At 41.1% G+C, this 20,305-nt stretch overlaps 1 protein-coding gene across 1 annotated transcript in view; it reads right to left on the bottom strand.

Moving 5' to 3' along the window:
- Positions 1-14,389, bottom strand: part of LOC133132719 (connector enhancer of kinase suppressor of ras 2-like) — a 100,783-nt gene extending 86,394 nt beyond the window's left edge. Inside the window, exon 1 of the mRNA XM_061248381.1 lies at positions 14,326-14,389. Coding sequence (XP_061104365.1) covers positions 14,326-14,389 — 64 coding nt within the window. The remainder of the gene's footprint in view (positions 1-14,325) is intronic.
- Positions 14,390-20,305: the final 5,916 nt, after the last annotated feature.

Here is a 20,305-nt window from a genome sequence, read left to right as displayed (position 1 = left end):
TTAACTAATTATTTTTATTTCACTTCAAAATAATAACCTTGTAGGTCACACATATTATTAATTTAATTCATTGATAAAAGTTAATGATGATGGTGAAGAACCTAAAAAAGTAGCCACTTGAAGTTATTTAATTGTTTAAACCAGTGTGTGGGGTTCCAATACTCTGGAACACAAGCAACCAAGAACAGATAAAATGCCCAGATGTGTTCTTGATCCGCCCCTTTTAACGAGGATGCATCCGAGAACAGAATATCAGAATATCCCAGCATTCATTGTGAAATGGCTAAAAGTTTTTCTTTTCACCGTTTTACAATTTCCACCGTAATTGTTCCTAAAATTTTTCCAAGAATAAGAATGAGGTGAGAAATATGTGTTATATTTGCCAAAGCTGACTTTAAGCATGCAACGTAGCCTATAACTAAAACATTCATACAACTCGGCTCACCTATCTCGAAAGAAATGAGAAGGTTGAAGGTGGAGAGTGGAGGCTGTCAGGAAAGGCTGCTAATGCCAGTTTTGTAACGGTAGTGCAAAGGCCATTCTCGTGAAGGACATGGCAACATGGCACTTCCCAAGAACACAAGGACCAAGTACGAGTACACAGAAGTAACTAGAGCTTCTGATTTATCTGACTGTCTTCACACCTGACTCCCAGGTAAAGTGAGGGTGAAAAACCAGCAGTACTCTGCCCTCAAGGACCCTGAGTTGCTGAACCCCTGGTCTAAACAACCTTGTGATAACACAAATCTCAACAACATCATCTTTTCATTGCTTTCCATTTATGTAAATAACCAAATCCTTACACCGCCTTTCTCCCATGCATTGCATTGACGGTGGCATCAGTCAGCCTCTTTGGGTGCTTTGTGGCCATTTTGTCCTGGCCTTCAGAATGGCAGGGCTGCATAATGACTTGGCGGAAAGGTGAGGGGCACACCTTCAAAGCCAAAGAGACACGCGTCCTTTCTATTCGAACATGAAAGGGCACCCGCTGCCTTTAATCAGGCTCTGTGATACCGCAACCCAACATCGGAAATGTCGCGTCGCAAAATGGAGCCTTTCAATTGTCTACAGAGATTCGCTCCAGCCTCCGGCCTCTCCCATTGGTCGATGGAAATGAAAGTATTAATTTCTTCCCCTTCAAGTTTTTTTTTACTTTAATGCTTGCAACAGGGGATACATAGAGTAAGTGTTGAATTATTTTATTTCACACCCCACAAAATTCATTAGAGAATAATTCAATTGCTGTGTAGCCTTCAGAATCCCTGTTTTTCAGTGTTGGGAATTAAACTCAATATCTTCAAGTAATGTATTTTTATGAAATGCGACACATATTCTCATTCAATATACAGTATGTTTATAATTTATCTGGTAGGCCACAGTAATTAATTGGCAGTAATGTCTTGGATGTGACAACACATTAACAATGTTTTTAACAGAGAAAATGACCTGCCCATTTTTACGTTTGTTGTTTTCCAGCGTGCATTATTGCTCTCTCTCTCTCTCTCTCTCTCTCTCTCTCGTTCCCTCTCTCTCTCCCTCTCTCCCTCTCTCTCTCCCCCCTCTCCCCCTCTTTCCCCCCCTCTCTCCCTCTCTCTCTCCCCCCTCTCTCTCTCTCTCTCCCTCTCTCTCACTCTGATTCAGACAGCAGAGCTTCAGTAATGTGTCTAATGTGCACTGTACACAGCCTGTGGCCTTGGGATGAGCATTGTGTGTGGGAGGGGACAGAACGAGGGAGACCCACTCTGATTCATCTACTGTGCATGTGTGTGTGCATGCATATGTGTGAGCCTGTGTGTGTGTGTGTGTGTGTGTGTGTGTCTGTTTGTGCATGCATATATGTCAGCCTCTGTGTGGGTGTGTGTGTGCCTATATGTGAACATCTTCGTGTGTGTGTGTGTATGCATGCCAATATCTGAGCCTGTGTGTGTGTGTGTGTGTGTGTCTGTGTGTGCATGCCTATATGTGATCTACTGTGTGCATGTGTATATCCTGTTTAAGTGTGGATGCATGTGAATACACCTGCATCATTTATACTGGCTGTATATTGACAATATGTGCATAAATAGTGACCTTTTCTTGATGTTCACCAAGGACTGAAAACATGAAACATGAAAATTCATGCACGCTTTTTTACAAAACAAACCACAGTTTGCCCATGAGTGTATCTGGAGGCTGCTGTCTTTTATTATCAGCTGCCAGCAGGGAAAGCGGTAATATCCAGTAATATGCAAAGGAAAAACTAACCATCAGAACTGCCATTTCAGTCAGCGCACCAATTAAATCTCTACAAAAATAAGCTCCAAATAAGGCCCTGCACATTCATCCCATTATTGCAGGGGAAATGACATCATCATCATGATCGTCGTCATGATCAGAAAGAGCTCTGCCACTCTGCTGGGAGTGTGTCATACTTAACTCACCATACCAAAGCTTCACTCTGTATGTGTTCATTCCCAGGTCCTCTAACCAGCCTCGCTGTACACACTGGAAAACGTGCAGTCTTAAATCAGCTCTCACAGAGTACATACGGTCCCCATTGAACATTATGTACTCTGTTAGTATTGAGTTAACACTGGATATTTTATTGTGCAGTTCTGTGTGAATACTTGTGTCTTCTATTTGGCAGCTACCTGTGCAGCCTTCTGTGTTTTCGTGACCGATATAACTAGCGCATGCAGAATTGTTCCTTCCTTCCTTGCGAAAGAAAATGCGCAGGTCCGCAAATGTGCAGGAACCGGCTTGATTAACGGGGGAATCGTAATGTCTCGTTATACTTCACTGCGTTTGTTCAGAAATGGAATAAAAAGAATCGCGATTTTTTGCGAAAGGCATGCTGAACAGGAACTAAAGGAGAGGTGCGGTAATGAAGCAAAGATAGCGAGAGAGAAAGAGCAGGGAGATGGGTAATGGCAATCAGAGAGGAGAGAGGGAATAGGAAAGAAGAGTAAGTGAAGGAAGATGAAGGAGGGGGTGGCGCAGGCCTCATAGAGCACCTGCGCCGAATATTAAGGAGGCCGTCAGACCGGGGGATGAGGGGCGGGGGGCACAAGAGGAGTGTTTTCCGTGGAAGCGGGAAATCTGCTCCTACGAAAAGCCTTCAGCTAAACGCGTAATTAGCCGAACGAGATCAATGCGGCTAAACCCATCAGTTCAGCGGCCGCGTTAAGCTTCCATTTCAGCGTCTTCTCTTCTGCCTCCGAGGGCAAAGAAAGTGCTGAGCCGCCACTTTCCCGCTCGTCTGTGTTCAACCGAAGAGCCAGAACGAACCGGAATATCTCACCACGCGATGCAGCGAGCAGTCCGTTTTACTGAAATAAAACGTGAACAGGCTCTTACACTTCACATTAAATCACGCTCGTTTTTAAACTTTGCCCACGTGCACCTGCGGATAAGCATCAGACCTGGGTCGATTACGTAATTGTTTTGGATCAAATACTTTTCTACCCTTTACTGTGCTTGTCTGGTGTGTTGGAACCTACTCTCAAAAAGTGAAAACGGCACCCTGTGGTCCTTTTGGTTGGCTCAAGTGAAGCAGGATCAATTTAGCACAGAAAAGTATTTGAAACTAAATCACTTAGGTATTTGACCCGTGTTTGGTAAGAATGGCCCCCATGGGGTGTAGGTTCTTTCTGCAATCACAGCGGATCAACAAATGATCGCCTTCAAACAAACCACCACATTTTCATACTCCCGTTTCACAAGCAATCGATTTTTTTGAACTGGACCGCTCCATGGGTCAGCCTCCCAGTCCTCAGATCGACCATGCAGCCGGTCGACCGAACAAGAACCAGGAGGGGAGGGGGTCAAAGACTCCAGGGCCTCATTCCCATCGGTTATTTTCTCCTCTTTTTATCTTTTCCTTGCCCCTTTTCATACTCCTATCTCTACCCATTGCTTAGAAAAATAGGCTAGAAAAAGAAGTGAAGACAGGGAAAATGTGAATTAGGTAAATGGAAGGTCCTTGCTCCTGATTGACATCAGTCAAAACCATGTCAGTTACTGTGTGTGGCATATAGGGAGAGGTGGCCCCACAGGTTGATTACTTATATCTCATGCTCTCCGAAAAAATAATTCTCCAAAGGATGTTCTCATGTTTTCTTGCTCAAAGGCAAGATTGGGAGCTCCTAACTTCTACGCCTCGCTCCTAGAAGAAACATTTAATAGGTTGGAATGCCCTTAAAGATGGCAGACCTCGATCGATTTCTGGGTCAGGAGCAAGGCTCAGGGGAGGAGTGGAGAGGTCAAGAGTGGCAGGAACATAGTCGTCGCTCTTTACCCCTACTTCCTCTTCATTTGGAACTCCTCAGTTTGACTATGTTTGGAGTCACAACAATGGAAAACCACAACATTGTAAGGATTCAGAATTGGTTTTCAGAGGAATCTTTGTTTTAAAATCAAAGATTTCGCAAAGGATAACAGTGACATATAGGGCAATTTAAGGGCATGTTCTGTCAAACACGATTGTTGAATGGCGGCTGCCATTCAATTTGTATGTCTAACTGCATCCTGAAATCAATATGAAATTGTACGGAAAAGGTCAATAGATATGAACCCCTCACCCCATATAAAGCAGCTGTTTTATTTTCACATTTTTCCCAAGCCCCAAATTTTCCATGAGTTCCCACCCACCTCATTGCCACACAGCATTAAATAGGAAGTGTGTGCCAAGTTCACAACCGAATGTCAAAGGTCAAAGAGCGATTGGTGAGCCATGAGCCATGTATGCCCAGTGTTTTATAAACGCACTGAGCGTTATAGGGACAATGGCCTCAAAACATCCCAGTTGTGACAACAACCACTCTCCTTTTAAATGAGACAGAGAAAGTTTAACAAACAAGTCTTTATGTGTATTTCTATGTACAGTATAATATTGTATTTCTTTGGCAATATGACTTTAGTTGTCCTGCCAATAAACAAAATGAATTGAGAAATAGATAGAGAGAGAGACAGAAAGCGGGAGGTAGATGTAGATGTGTTGTAGATTTGATTTGATGTATTCGTTATGCTTGCTATGCCAGTGCGTGCTTTGCCAATGTAAGTGTATCCTTACCATGCCAATAAAGCTTATTTGAATTTAATTGAATTGAGAGGGCGAGAGAGAGAGAGTGAGAGAGAGAGAAAGAAAGAGAGAGGGGGAGAGAGTGTGTGTGTGTGAGAGAGAGAGGAAGATTCTGCACTCTGGAGGATTGACTAACAGGGACTGGAGTCTGAGACGCCAGGCAGGCTCAGAACAGCGTGGAGCTGTAATATCCCTCTGTTTCGCTGACTCTGTGATACGTACACATGCACACGGTGGGCCTTTTAAAGGCGGTACCTGTGGGCAACTCAGCTGAGAACACCCCTGCATCTGAGACTTAAATCAATGGTTCCCCCAGGCATTGCACAAAACGGCAGAGTGACACATTTTACTAGCATCAGCGTCTTTTACTCCAGCTCACCGCTGAGCCTTTCAGCTCTGGAAAACCCACCGGTCTCCAGACCAGGGGTTCGCTAACTCACTGTGCAGACCATCATCACCACCCTTTCCTACTCTGCTACCAGCCTTTCAGCTCTGGAAAACCCGGAGGTTTCCAGACCAGCGGTTCGCTAACTCACAGTCCAGACCATCATCACTACCCTCTCCTGCACTGTTACCGGCCTTTCAGCTCTGGAAAACCCACTGTTTCTAGACCAGGGGTTTGCTAACTCACTGTCCAGACCACCCTTTCCTGCACTGCTACCGGCATGGTGGAGATGAACACACAGCTGCCATTCATATGGTAATCTAATCATGCATGCAGGAAATTAAGCTAATATTCATATTAAGCTATATATAGTAAGATTATTGGTTAGAATTTTAAATGTCCATTGTGGAAGTGGTCCATTGTGTGGAAGTGGTCCATTGTGGTCCAAGTGGTGTTCGAAGGTAACATTACATTTTTTGTTGTGCTAAAAAAAAGCGATGGCCTTTTTATCAGAACCTGGCATTGGTCCAGTAATGCCGTGATATGATTTCCCCAGCAGTACAACGTCTCATTAGTTACAGTCGTAGTCAGTGTTGGCATTGCGAAGGTTCCGTTTAATTTGCCCAAACAGGTGTTCTGCATCCAGAGCCAATTGCGGTTGACCTATGGCAGTGTCGAATTAGCCCTGCGGCAGCTAGCTCTTTAGTACACAGTTGGCTACATTTAATACAATCAAATGTATGCCTATTCTACATCCCCTTATGCCAGAAAGAGAACAGTATCGTAGAATAGCCCAACAATCAGCCACAGCTTGCAAAACAGCTAAACCCAGCAAGTGCTAACATGGTTGAAGTGACAGTCTAAATGAGACTTTTATTTTGATTATACATACTGCAGTTCTTGAAGTGGAAAAAAACCCAACTTCTGATACTGTTCAAGTAAGTTTTGGTTTTTACCTTAAAATCAGCACCCTGTTGAGATCCTGGTAACCAGTTGAGGTGAGTTAATTTGTAATCAACAGCTCTATTTGATTAATTAAGTGCAGAGTAACAACAAAAACCAGCAGTCCCTGTAGCTCTCCAGGACCAGGGTTGGAGACCACTGTGGTAGAGCCGGCAGCACGATTTGCAGTACAGCTTGTTGAGCTGGGAGGCAGGGAACGGTCCGAATTTCATTTTTATTTCCCTGAACATACCTCTGTCTGCACGCGCTGCACTGCATACTTCACCCTCTCTTATCAACAAAAACCCACGAGGCCTGGTGCTTTTTCATTTCTGCAAAGCTCAGATTTCAGAAAGGAAGGACTGCAGACATGTAAGCCGTCACATGAGTGCATCTATAATCATGTCATCACACATATGTATGATCATGTACACAAACACATGAATGATTATGTGTACAGACAAGAACACTTGCAAGAATCTGCTCGCTCTCATTGAAAAAAAAACACACACATCATCTTAGATATTATGTAACAAATCTACTGCATGGTTAGATAGGGCAAATGTGAATCAACACCTCAATTATATATAATTTCGTACAAAGAAATTTGCCGGTGGGAAGCGACGAACACATACTGTATTGCTTAAAACTCTTTCTCACATTTTGTACTCAAAACATAATTAGCATGTTCCCTTACATTCGGAGTGCACCATGCCTCTGTCGTATGGCCATAATCAATACGACCTCTGCTTACATCAAAGCACATGCAGTCTCCAACACTTCCGTTCGGCTCTGCCTTCACAGAAACTGGATCAACAGGAATAATACAGCGTAATGCAAATTCTGAAGCCTGCATGTTTATTTATCAGGGACAGTGCACATCAATCAACATTTCCAGTTTCCACATCAATGTAAATATGACAGAGTTCGCTAATGAGCTCATTTTCATATGTAATCCCTAATCTGCATGTTTTTGGACTGTGGGATGAAACGATGGTACCCAGAGGAAACTGAAGCAGACACGGGGAGAACATGCAAACTCCACACAGAAGGGCAGGGCTTGAACCCGCAACCTCGTGCCGCCCCATTTTCATAAGCAGCACCAGATGCAAAGCAAAACTGTAGGGTTGCAGCCATCAACTGTATCAATGTTTTAATATTTCATCAGAAAAAAATAAACTTTAGTTTTTTAATAGCATTTTAATACCAGAATATACACTATGACATTGTGTAATTACAGAAAATGATAACTGTTGTTATAATTAGAAGCAGATGTCATGCCATCAAAACATGCTCATAATTATTTGTTCATTCTTTCTCCTGAACAATTATGATTGTCACTCGCTCTGCAACAAGACTTGTATTTCTATATTATATTGTATCACTTTAGAAACAGTGGGGCACCTAGGTGGGGCAGTCAGCCATTTTGTGTCACCTTTCACACCCCACATCAGGTGAGGTGGAGGGGCAAGTCATTACGCTGCCATTTAAAATGTGGGATGATCAGACATCGACCAAGAGAGGCAGTAACTTCAGAAGTAAAGGATTGATAATGGAAAAGCAATTTGTCCCGGTATTTACAAAACAAACTGTTAAAGGTTGGCCATGACACATCACAAGTATTTTCTTTTCATTAATTTGTATGCTCATGTTTTCTGCTTCTCCCAATTTGGAATCCCTAATCAAATTTGTAGCCCTGTTTCATCACAGTAATTTCCTCCATTAATTCGGCAGACAAGCACTTGCTCTCGGGTGAAGCGCACACTGCCAGCCTCTGTTTCTCTATTTTGAGTTTTACTGCCTCAGGAAGAGAACATGCTGGAATAATACCCTTCATGTGCCTACTGCATGCTGGAATAGTACCCTTCATGTGCTGACTGCATGCTGGAATAGTATCCTTCATGTGCAGACTGTATACTAAAAGAATACCCTTCATGTGCTGACTGCATGCTGGATGAGTACCCTTCATGTGCCTACTGCATGCTGGATGAGTATCCTTCATGTGCAGACTGTATACTAAAAGAATACCCTTCATATGCAGACTGCATGCTGGAAGAGTATGCTTAATGTGCAGACTGCATGCTGAAAGCGTATCCTTCATGTGCAGACTGCATGCTGGAATAGTATCCTTCATGTGCAGACTGTATACTAAAAGAATACCCTTCATATGCAGACTGCATGCTGGAAGAGTATGCTTAATGTGCAGACTGCATGCTGAAAGCGTATCCTTCATGTGCTGACTGCATGCTGGATGAGTACCCTTCATGTGCCTACTGCATGCTAGATGAGTATCCTTCATGTGCTGACTGTACACTAAAATAATACCCTTCATATGCAGACTGCATGCTGGAATAGTACCCTTCATGTGCCTACTGCATGCTGGATGAGTATCCTTCATGTGCAGACTGTATACTAAAAGAATACCCTTCATATGCAGACTGCATGCTGGAAGAGTATGCTTAATGTGCAGACTGCATGCTGAAAGCGTATCCTTCATGTGCAGACTGCATGCTGGAATAGTATCCTTCATGTGCAGACTGTATACTAAAAGAATACCCTTCATATGCAGACTGCATGCTGGAAGAGTATGCTTAATGTGCAGACTGCATGCTGAAAGAGTATCCTTCATGTGCATACTACATGCTGGATGAGTATCCTTCATGTTCTGACTATACTAAAAGAATACTCTTCATATGCAGACTGCATGCTGGAAGAGTATGCTTCAAGTGCAGACTGTATCCGATGGACTGGTGAGATATGCCAACTGAAACTCTCACTCATATCCTGACTCTCCGAGGTTACGCAGGTCTGCCTAGCTATCCACGATAACATCCGAGCAATCCAACCAGCTCGGCAGCTGTTCACTTTAAGGTGAAAACTCACCAGATGGGAGCCTATAAAACACAGGTGGCCAGTTTAAAAAAAGAAACCTATATTCTTTATTTTATTATGCAAGTTGCTCTGGATTACAGTGTCTGCTAAGTGCGTGTAATGTAATGTAATGTAATGTAATGTGTGCTGTAAGGGAAACACTCAAAGTTGTCTCATGAGCCATGCTTCTTCCAAAAAGCCTGTATTCAATTTTACACACTCTTCCTGCAGTCAGTCCTCATAAAAAATAAGTCCTCATGACAGTGCTAAAGCTGTTGCACACATGTGTGTATGCCCTTATTAGCTAGAAGTGAGTAATTCCAAAGAAAGGCCGAAAGCATAATGAATTAATTTTGCACATATTAGTCAAGTTAACTCAGTGCAATGTAATACAGCTTTATTAGCATAACTGTCCAATCAAAAAAAAGAGACATTCACATTAGAAGACATTATTCCTGCATTATTCTCCAGTTAGATTGGGGAACTTCTGGCCACCTCTTTCCAGACTTTGCTTGTTAAAAATTGAAGAGAGTCAGAAACATATTAATGTCTTTAATGCGGTTCCTAATTAATATGGGAAACATAAAGCACATCTCAGACTGCAGCGGGGCTCGTACAGATCTTATGAAACAGCCGAGCATTTCAATTTGTTTTTCTTGCACAATTATTTTCCCCCTGATTGCCGTAACATCACACTGTAAAGTTGTTGTAGAGCGCCAGAAAAAAACACGCCTGCAACCCTTCTCATAACAGCGCCTTGTAATAATTTAGTATGAATAAATGTTTTTTTTGTATTTCATTATGAAGGGGGGCAGCCTATAGTTAAGCTACGGTAGTGGGACCTGGAAGGTTGGTGGTTCAAGCCCCAGTATAGCCACAGTAAGATCAGTGTAGCAAGGCCCTTAACACCACATTTCTCGCCAGGGGCCCCTGCTTAGTCTAATCAACTGTAAATCACTTTGGATAAAAGTGTCGGCTTAATAACTGTATGGTAATGAAGGAAAGAGAACATTAACAGAGTATTACCCCAGACCACTCATTAATTTAATGCAATGTAGGTGGCCAGTTCAGGCAGGGTCTGAGTGTAGATATCACTCATATTTGCCCATAGGGAGGAGGGGAAGTGGACAAAACGCCCTGCTCTCCGGCAGGGGATGAGCGAGGCTGGCTCCTTTCTCCGAGGGCTACAAGCTTCAGCATAAGACGTCAGATCAATGAACAATCCTTTAATCATGCACAGCTTGCGCGGGATGAATATCATTAGCTTTGAAGGGCAGCGCACTCACGTTCTCGTACGCCGTGTATTCCTCCCGGAGGAAAAAGCCCTGCTCGCGTGAACTGTGGTTAAACCATTGCAAAACCAGCGCAGGGTCCAGTCTACCTATTGGATAGAGCTGGTGTGGTTAAGCTGGCAGAAACCAGAGTGTGGGGCGTAAACCATGTGTCACCTGGATCTGCAATTGGCTGCTGAAAGTTGTTGATTGACAGCAAGATCCCTAAGCCATAACCAATCCCAAGGGTGCAGCACATCTGCTGGGAACATTATTCAATTTACACCAATCAGAGGGTGCCCTTTGCTTGTTAAATGACATCCGAAGGTAAGAGGGGGATTTCTCCTCTCTCTGGAGATGTTGTCTCGGCAACACAAGTAACCCAGCATAATATGTGAAAATAACAATAACATGGTTGAGAAGTGATGTTAAACCCAGCATCCACAAACATCAATGACAGGGTTGAGAAATTAAGTTTAACCCAGTACACTCAAGCATTAATAACAGGGCTGAGAGGTGATGTTTAACCCAGCATCCCACACATCAATAATAGGGCTGAGAAGTGATGTTTAACCCAGCACACTGAAGCATCAATAACAGGGCTGAGAAGTGATGTTTAACCCAGCACACTGAAGCATCAATAACAGGGCTGAGAGGTGGTGTTTAACCCAGCATCCCCACACATAAATAACAGGGCTGAGAAGGCTTTCAGGAACAACTGTTGGTGCTGACAGCTCTCTCGGTAAAGGAACACGCCTTCACAGCTAGACTGTATTCAAACACTCTGGAGTAGAGTCCTCCCTCTATCCCTCCCTTGCTTTGTCATTTCATGTCATCTCTGACACTAAATAGCTACTGGTTGACTAGGTGCAATGTCTCCCATATTACTCTCAGTTGGCCATGCACTACAGATGAGATGAAAAAGGAAGGACTTTTTAATTCTTCCTACTTTGTAATAATCGCTTTCAATATGACCTGCAATTTTCTGAGATGAAACTCTTGCCAATCAACAAATAAAACCACATGAATGTGCAGGCTTTTATTCTGAAGTTCCTCACATCTTCAGATATCAAAACGGAGGTGTCCTGTTCCGGAATATTCAGGAATCAGCAATAACACACAACAACATTTTCCACCTGTGGACAAGGTGCTTACTTCAAACTACACTGCAAAATGCCCAGTGTGACAAATTAGGTCCTGCTGCAAATGATTATTAAGTTAGTTAGTAGTACTTCAAGAAGCAATAGTTTTGTTCTTAGCTATGTAAGTTTCCAAAGAGTAATATATCTGTGCTGAGGCCTTGTGTGGGTTGCGTTGCCTCTGTTCTGTGTCTTTTATGCAATCATAAACATCCATATGGATTATACATAATTCAGAATAGTGATTTGACAATTCGGGCCAATCTGTGCAATTAGGTCACATATTGCTGTAGAGGACACCAGTATGAGAAAGAAGCAGAAGGAGGAAGCATTTGGAGTTGTGAAAAGAGTTGCAGGTTAAAATCTCAACTAGGGCATTTCTGTACCCTTGAGCAAGACGCTTAGTCCAAACTGTTGCAGTAAATGGGAATGTGCTAAAATCTAGACAGCATAATCAGCTCAGTAGTTACCCTGGATATGAGTGTATGCTAAACTAATTAGAAAACTGCACAGATAATCTAGAGAATTTAGGCTTTCTTTATTGGGCTATTATTATTATTATTATTATTATTATTATTATTATTATTATTATTATTATTATTACACTATTCAAACTGAGAACAGGATAATGGACATAGCTAGATATATAGGCTACATCGTGAAAATAATACGTTTGTATTTGCACGTGAGCCAGATGCACCCGAGCGTTATTAATACTTAACTTCCTCGTTTGAGTTCTTAAAATCGGCTTTTGTAGGGCAGGGTAGATATCAGTCAGTCACAAAGAATTCATTGATATTTATCAAAATCATTATAGTGCTATATTTTCGACTAGCAGTAAATTAATTTTCTAACTTGCATTGGACGGTTTATCCTTCAAATGACCATTTCGCATGGCGGAAGTGGTTAGTATTATGCCTGGACATTGTATTTTGTACACTGCATGGCCTTGGTTGGGACCTTTCAGACTACAATGTGGTATGATTGAGTTTGCCCACACGTTTTCAAGTATGTGCCCTGCTACTTGCAGAGTCCGATAGAAAATAACCATTAACCTGAATTTGAGTTGATTTTATTTGTTCTAAATCGTTTTCCTATCCCGCGAGTGCTTTACGTAGCCTGATGAGTCCACCTAGCTAATAGTCGATTATGATTTGTAAATCGTTTGGTTTAATAAGATTAAACATTTGGTTTCCCTCTACTTGGAATATGGGAAACTTTGTAGATTGTTGCTAATTGCAGACAATGCTTCTAGACGACACCTTCTGAATGTTATGCGTCTCCACTGTTAAATCAAATAATGAATATCGCTGACGTAGAAAATATGAACAGAAATAATCATTTCTGTCTTACAGTGGGCGTAGCGGTGGACGATTATGACTATAACTTTTCTCGTTAACTTGTTCTGTCGTTTTTCTTTGAGGGCGCATGATACAGAAGTAGCCTATCTGTATGTTATAATAAGTTTAAGATTTAAGTTTATAGATTTAAAGTCTCAAATATAACTACTTCAGTAAATGTCATTATATTGCACATTGGGGACTACTGAAACATAAGTAATGTTTAATGTTATGTCGATATTTCATATAATAAATTATGTAAATAATGATATTCATATTAAGGGTCATGCATCATCGGTTTATGATTAGTTTCTAATCACCGGAATTACCCGTGAATGCTACCTGGCAGCAGGCCTACACTGTGTGTCTAGAGGGATAGTCTTCCCTTTATCCAAATGTACTATAACAGCTTTGAAAGTAAATGCTGGTGGTGGGTGTGGATGCTGAAAATAAGATGAAAAGGGTGGGGTATATAGGTTAATGGCGTAAAGTTGCCGGGTTTTTATGATACATCTGACATGGATAAACTGTTACTCTAAATGTATTTTAGCTATTGCTAAATAAAGAATACATCAACCCTGAACCGACACACTCAAACATCATTTGAAAGTCTCCCTGTTTTCAGTTAGAAAAACCTGTTCCTCAATGGGGCCTCAGTTTCCATAAATCCTGTCTGTAAATGAAAATGAACGGTAACAATTTTCACATAAGGCCACTCTGCTATCCATGGTGCTGAATGGGGCTGCTTGCAAAGTGAGCAAAGGCAAGCGGTAGAAAATTGAACGCACGGGAAATTGGAAGGATCGGCTCAGCAAAATAGTGTGTTGACCTGCAGCGGCGTAGATGCTATTAACATTAATAGTCATTCATGTAAAGAAATCATTCATGTTGTTGCTACATTTGCTACTGAGCTAACTGATTCATAAACGCATTACTTTATCGTATGGCATGACCAGCGCATTGAACACGGAACCACAAAGTTGCCGTGATCATTCCACCTGCTCAGCCTTTCTCACTGATCAAGCACCCCCCAAATCACGCATTACATGCCCCCACTGATTCACACATATTTTACGCCAAGCTATGCGTATGGTAGGGTGGCAAGCGCATAGTACAGCGTGCTTCCAATTTACAGAAGTGATACAGTATGCACATTAGCACACAACGTGATCAATATTTCAGTGCAAAGGAACACAAACGTTATATTTCACAACGCGATGTTTATGGAATTTTCCATCGAGGCGATTGAAAAACTGCATGCTGAACCGAATCCAGAGGCACACTACTTAAATAAAAAGAGAGACTCAAAAACGTTTACCTTTCATCCAATCCAGGACTTGCTTGGGTGTCCATTTACTTATAGGTTCCATTACCAATGCCATTCTTGATGTCACTGTGTCTTCTGAAAAAGAACCAATCTGAACGTTTGTTTTCACAATGCGATGCAAAATATAAATGTTCCTAAGTAGATATACATCGAGGCGTATAATACAAATAAATACAGTGGTTTAAAGCATGGCTGGTTTAAGTGTTCAGGAAAAGGGGTGCGATGGTGCAATCCACGCGCGCACACACACGCTCTCTCTCTCTCTCTCTCTCTCTCTCTCTCTCTCTCTCTCTCTCTCTCTCTCTCTTTCTCTCTCTAACTGGCCGCCGACTCTCACTGTAATACTGAAGAGAAGTGAGGATGCTGTAAGCGAGCGAGTCTAGCACCCCCCTCCCTTTCCAGCACGCTGCAGCATCACACAAACCGCTGTACGACAGACACAGGAAATGGTGCAATACAAAACATTGTAGTTAAAACCTAATACAGGCGCACAGTCCGCAGGCGCCACGGCGCAAAGTAGGGAGCAAAGCAGGCTTTCACTGACAAAATTACTATATTACAGGGAGTGCAAATTTATGAGTGCTATCAATAGCAAATATAATAATAATAATAATACTAATAATAATAATAATAATAATAATAATAATAATAATAATAATAATAATAATAAAGAGTTGTGATTTATTGTTACATTGAAGGGGACACACAGACAGCGAGATGCGTGTGAAAGAATCCTGTTCTTCTGTGTGTGTGTGTGTGTGTGTGTGTGTGTGTGTGTGTGTGTGTGTGTGTGTGTGTGGGTGGGTGGGTGGGTGGATGTATGTGTGCGTGCGTTTGAGCGTGTGTGTCCGCGTGTGAGTGAGTGAGTGTGTGTGTGTGTGAGAGAGAGAGAGAGAGAGAGAGAGAGAGAGAGAGACGATTAGCACATTAAATGACATACATGCAAAGTTAATGTCTCAGTTAGCAAATGCTATGAAGTGTTATCAATTAAGCATAATCAAATATTATGAAAGTTAGGTCGTACACACTATGGCCACGAATGACGCGTTATCTACACAGAAAAGTATTTTTTCCACCAAATAACGTGAAATAACCAGTGTTCTGAGAGTAACTGACAGCGACCCCTGCTGTTAAACAATACTTCTTCATGGTGATGTCATAAAATATTGTACTCTGAACAAAATAATTGAGGTCACGCAGAGAAAAAAGAGAGAAACAAATAAAATTATAAACATTATAAACGGTGTCTGTGGTTTTTACGGTTTTTCTTCTACTTTTAATAATCGAATTATTTGTCATTTCCGAATTTGTGTAGGTATGTGACACTGCCATCAATTTCAACACCAAGAAAATGTTTTGTGTCAGCAAATTAAAATGTAAAAATAGCGGAGACACATGTAAAACCTAACGTTTGCCGACACAATTAATAATGCTAAAATTAAAAGTTAGATAATAGAATAATTGGGTCGGATTATTTCGAGAACGTCCTGAAATCCTATCCCCCAATTCCAGTTTACAATGATTATTTTTCAGAGTTGGGTGGCAAGAGAGCAGAGCATATTTTGATTATAAGTAAGAGGTTTTGATCTATTTTCTGTGCTAACCGCTTCCTTATTTGCACAATAACCCATTAGGTGTATCCACTGTGATATCTTTATGTTTGTTTTCCAGTTTTGAACAGAATTTTCTGCAAACCAAGAAATGAGTACACAGAGGTTTACAGATTGGAATATCTGAATGTCTAATCATGTTTTGCATTGTGTTGCAATAAGAAAGCATAAGGGGTGAAATCAACTAAACACACACAGCTCCAGTTCAATCTCTCCACACTTCCCAGAGGAAATATATATACACAATCATTTGACTAAGACATATCGGGGGACTTTTACAGTCAATGTAATAAATAGTGTAACAGAGTTTTTCTGTTTTCATCATCATTATCGTGTGCTACATAGATAACATGCAGTAGATATACCTAATAATACACTACAAAAAACCACAGATACTGTAATTATTGTTAATTTGAGTTATATGGAAAACATATGGCTAAAAGGCTATTTCATCAAAAATAAATGTCACCATTTACATGGAATTCCAGAGCAGAAATAAGTAATAGCATGGCTGTTTGGTGTAGTTGCACATAGTGCCACATCATATGTGTTGAATGTAATCTATCCATCCATTATCTGAACCCACTTATCCTGAACAGGGTCGCTGGAGCCTATCCCAGCATACATTGGGCGAAAGGCAGGAATACACCCTGGACAGGTCGCCAGTCCATTGCAGGGCACACACACCATTCACTCACACACTCATACCTATGGGCAATTTAGACTCTCCAATCAGCCTAACCTGCATGTCTTTGGACTGTGGGAGGAAACCGGATTACCCGGAGGAAACCCACGCAAACACGGGGAGAACATGCAAACTCCACACAGAGAGGCCCCAGCCAACCAGGATTTGAACCCAGGACCTCCTTGCTGTGAGGCGGCAGTGCTATCCACTGCACCATCCGTGCCGCCTCTCCTTAGAATTGTTTAGTTCAATTATGGAGTAACAGGTGAAATCAATGGGGTTTTAACAGTATGGAAATCTGGTCACTGTAATGAAAGAAAATGCGAAGAGCTTAGAATCAGGTTATTATAATATATAATATTATAATTAATATATACAATACAATCATTACATTACAGGCATTTAGCAGACGCTCTTATCAAGAGTGACGTACAACGAAGTGCAGGTTGAAAACAGGGACAAGTGTGAAGAGGATCCTAGAGGACAGTACGGTTTCAAGTAGTGACTACACAGATGCAATTGGAACCCTTGAAGAATACATCAGCTGACAAACTAGCATACCACAGTCGTTAGCTAGAATACCCCTAGTACACCAATACAATACAATCAACCTTATAGAATTTGAAGGGACAGTTTGTACATTTTAAACAGGGTCCGCTGAGCTTCAAATGAAGAGTAGTGTCATAAATTGGACTCAAAGTACTCTTCCATCCAATTTGTATAGTTCACTCTCTGTTAGCCATCAGCTTTGTTAGAGAAAAAATATCCAAATAACATGCATGTAATGGGTACTACAAATGACAGCTATTTTAGGAAAGACAGTATCAAAAGCCAAACTTTCATAAATACATATTGTGTAATCAAAACGTGCCAATCTATAAAGAATTGGAATAAATTGGACTGCTAATAAGCAAGAGACTCCTTTCTAATATTTGCATTAATTGTTAATGAAGGGGCAGCCCCTTCCTACTGAACATGATTTTGTAAACTTCCAAACCGCTTCCAAGATGCACAAATGTCCCTGAGCTGGTAAATGCTTAGCCGTACACTAAGTTCAACTGAAAGGAACTGTTAGACATTTCACTTGTAAGTTCCTGAGAATACGAAGCTCTGACACTCTCTACAGTCCTTTACTTGACTTGCCTTCTTTTTATAAAGTTTGGGTAAACAGTGCGCTTGCTGTCACTGCCACCCGAGGATTTCTTTAGTCTGCTGTTAAAAGAGAAGAGACACTTTACTCGAGTTTGACTGTTCACAGCTGGTAAACACTGGAAACTGCTTGCTAAAATTGTGATTGTTACAGTTGAATTCAGCTGGAGGAACATCCCAAAATGTAAAAAAAAAAAAAGTTTATCTGCATGTCTTCGCCGCCTGTTCTCTGAAGCACACAGAAATTAATTAAAGTAGTGAAAAGTGTGTCATAACAAGTCATGCATATTCTCTCTGTTTATTTTCTAGTGCATACTTGATATTTTCGCACATAAGAGCGTCTATTTATATGTGCAGTATTTCAGGAAAATCACAGATTGAATAAGCTTTCTATTTGCTACCCATAATGGGTGAAGGTGTTTAATCACAAAACGTGCACTTGGTTTAAGAAGCCTGGGACTCTTGAAAGAAACTAATTCTAAAAATGAGAATCGATAAACTATTTCGCTATTATGCGGCTGGTATAATCGGCCATCAGAACTCTTAATGAAACTGGATACGCCTGTGTTTTTTAAACACAAAGCTGACAGAGATGTCAAATGTTTGGTAAGAAAGCCTAATTTGAGCATATAACAGCATGCATTAGGCTGCTGCTTGCCAATGGAAACAAACACATTTGGTCGTAATGTATTTGACTGTAATGCATTTTTGATTTGATTGTAATGTACTTTCTGTGCCCCGGTGTGTCCTTCCATGATGTAACACAGATTGCACTTGGCCTAGATCCCTGCTCAGAGACATTTGCTGTTGTGAGGTAGCTCAATTAAAGCTTGCTGAAATCTTTTATTGGAAGCTATAATGTTTGCATTACAAATGATACAACTTCCAAATTCCTTTTATGTAATCACCGTCATGAGCTCAGCAGCTACTATTACTTAACAGTTCAAAACCTGTTAAGTGTAGAAAGTTCTGATTGAAAGATAGAATGTTTTTTTACAAGGATACTGCCAATGCCTGTCTTCGTTTTGTAGCCAAAGTTACTGCAAAGTTTTACTTTGCTTTATTCGTTCTCAAAGAGAGACGGCAGTGATGAATTTGGAAACCCCAGCATTTTGTGCACAGCCTAGAAATGCCACTCAGCAGATGGCACCATTGTATATATATATATATATTACTGTGTATTATGTGACTGTGCATATATGACATGACATGATGTGTATTATCTGATGCTGGTTAGCATTGCAGGTGGAGCAATGCTGTCCCCTTGGTGCCAGACCAGAAAGTGACTCTACTAATGTACAGCAGAGCAAATAGGTGCATTGTGAATGCCAGGCTGCGGCTAATGCAAAAATACATTAGCTGTAGCCTTGTGGCCAACATTGGCTCAGGAGGTAAGAGCAGTCATCCGGTTGTCAGAGGGTTGCCGGTTCAATCCCACCTTGGGTGTGTCAAAGTGTCCAAGAGCATCTAATCCCAAATTGCTCCTGATGGGCTGGCTTGGGGTGTGTGTGTATGTATGTGTGTGTGTGTGTGATGAATCATACAGCGCTATAAAAATGCAGATATTTAAATCTAACATAAGGCTCATATGCATGTGAAATGTGCCTTTTAACATGTGAATTAAACGTTTCACAAAGATACCAAGAGCAGTAGAGAAACTATGGTCACAGCAGCATCATACATTTAACAGCCAAACTATTACATTTAAATGAGCAGTAATTGTGCAGAAGAACAATGCCTTCTTGGATTTCTTCCTATTTTTTAATGACATGGTAAATAACAATTACAATGTGTTGAGACAAATGCTCCACTGTCAATAAGATGTTTTCAATCACAATGTCAATAATTATCTTTGGGGCTTTAAAATTATTACATCCTTTTGTAAATAAAATTGGTTTTGAGAACAACAATGAGCTTCATTGTCATTTCCTGGGAGGTGTATAGCATATTCTGAATTGTATCTTTGTGGTAAACATAACATAATTTGGTAAATTCCAAAAATGTAAAAATGTGGTACATTGTGACTCGGTCACCGTGGCTATCTTTAAACACGGTGGCTATCTTTAGTGTTCTTCAGTGAAGAACAGTGACCCTCTGGGGTGGGACATAGTACTAGAGAGAATGGGGACGAACATGGCACAAAATGTACTGTCCTGGATCTTACAGTCATGCACAGAATTGCATTTATAGGGAGCAATGGTAAAACAAGCATTCAACACAGTAGCAGAGAGACCAGTACACAATTATTTCGTTTTGTAGTCTCCAGTTTCCGTGGTTGCTAAATGTACACTAGCTACTGTAGTTCCAATGCAGATAAATTCAACAAATCTAGTTTATGTAACAAAACATTGTTTTCAGAAACAGTGGCAATATATGCATTATAATGCACTAAAATACTGCATCTTTCAACATAAACAGTTGTGCACAAAACACAAGAGTAATTTGGCCCCTTACACGTTAGCCCACAAAATGTGTCCCCCATAAGTTAAGGGCCGTAAGTGGGCCCTCAGTGGACTCATACCACCTT

This window comes from Conger conger, chromosome 7, assembly GCF_963514075.1.
Source record: "Conger conger chromosome 7, fConCon1.1, whole genome shotgun sequence".
In the NCBI taxonomy this organism is placed as follows: domain Eukaryota; kingdom Metazoa; phylum Chordata; class Actinopteri; order Anguilliformes; family Congridae; genus Conger; species Conger conger.
The sequence above is the reverse complement of the archived record's forward strand: the minus strand, read 5'-3'. Positions and strand labels throughout refer to the sequence as shown.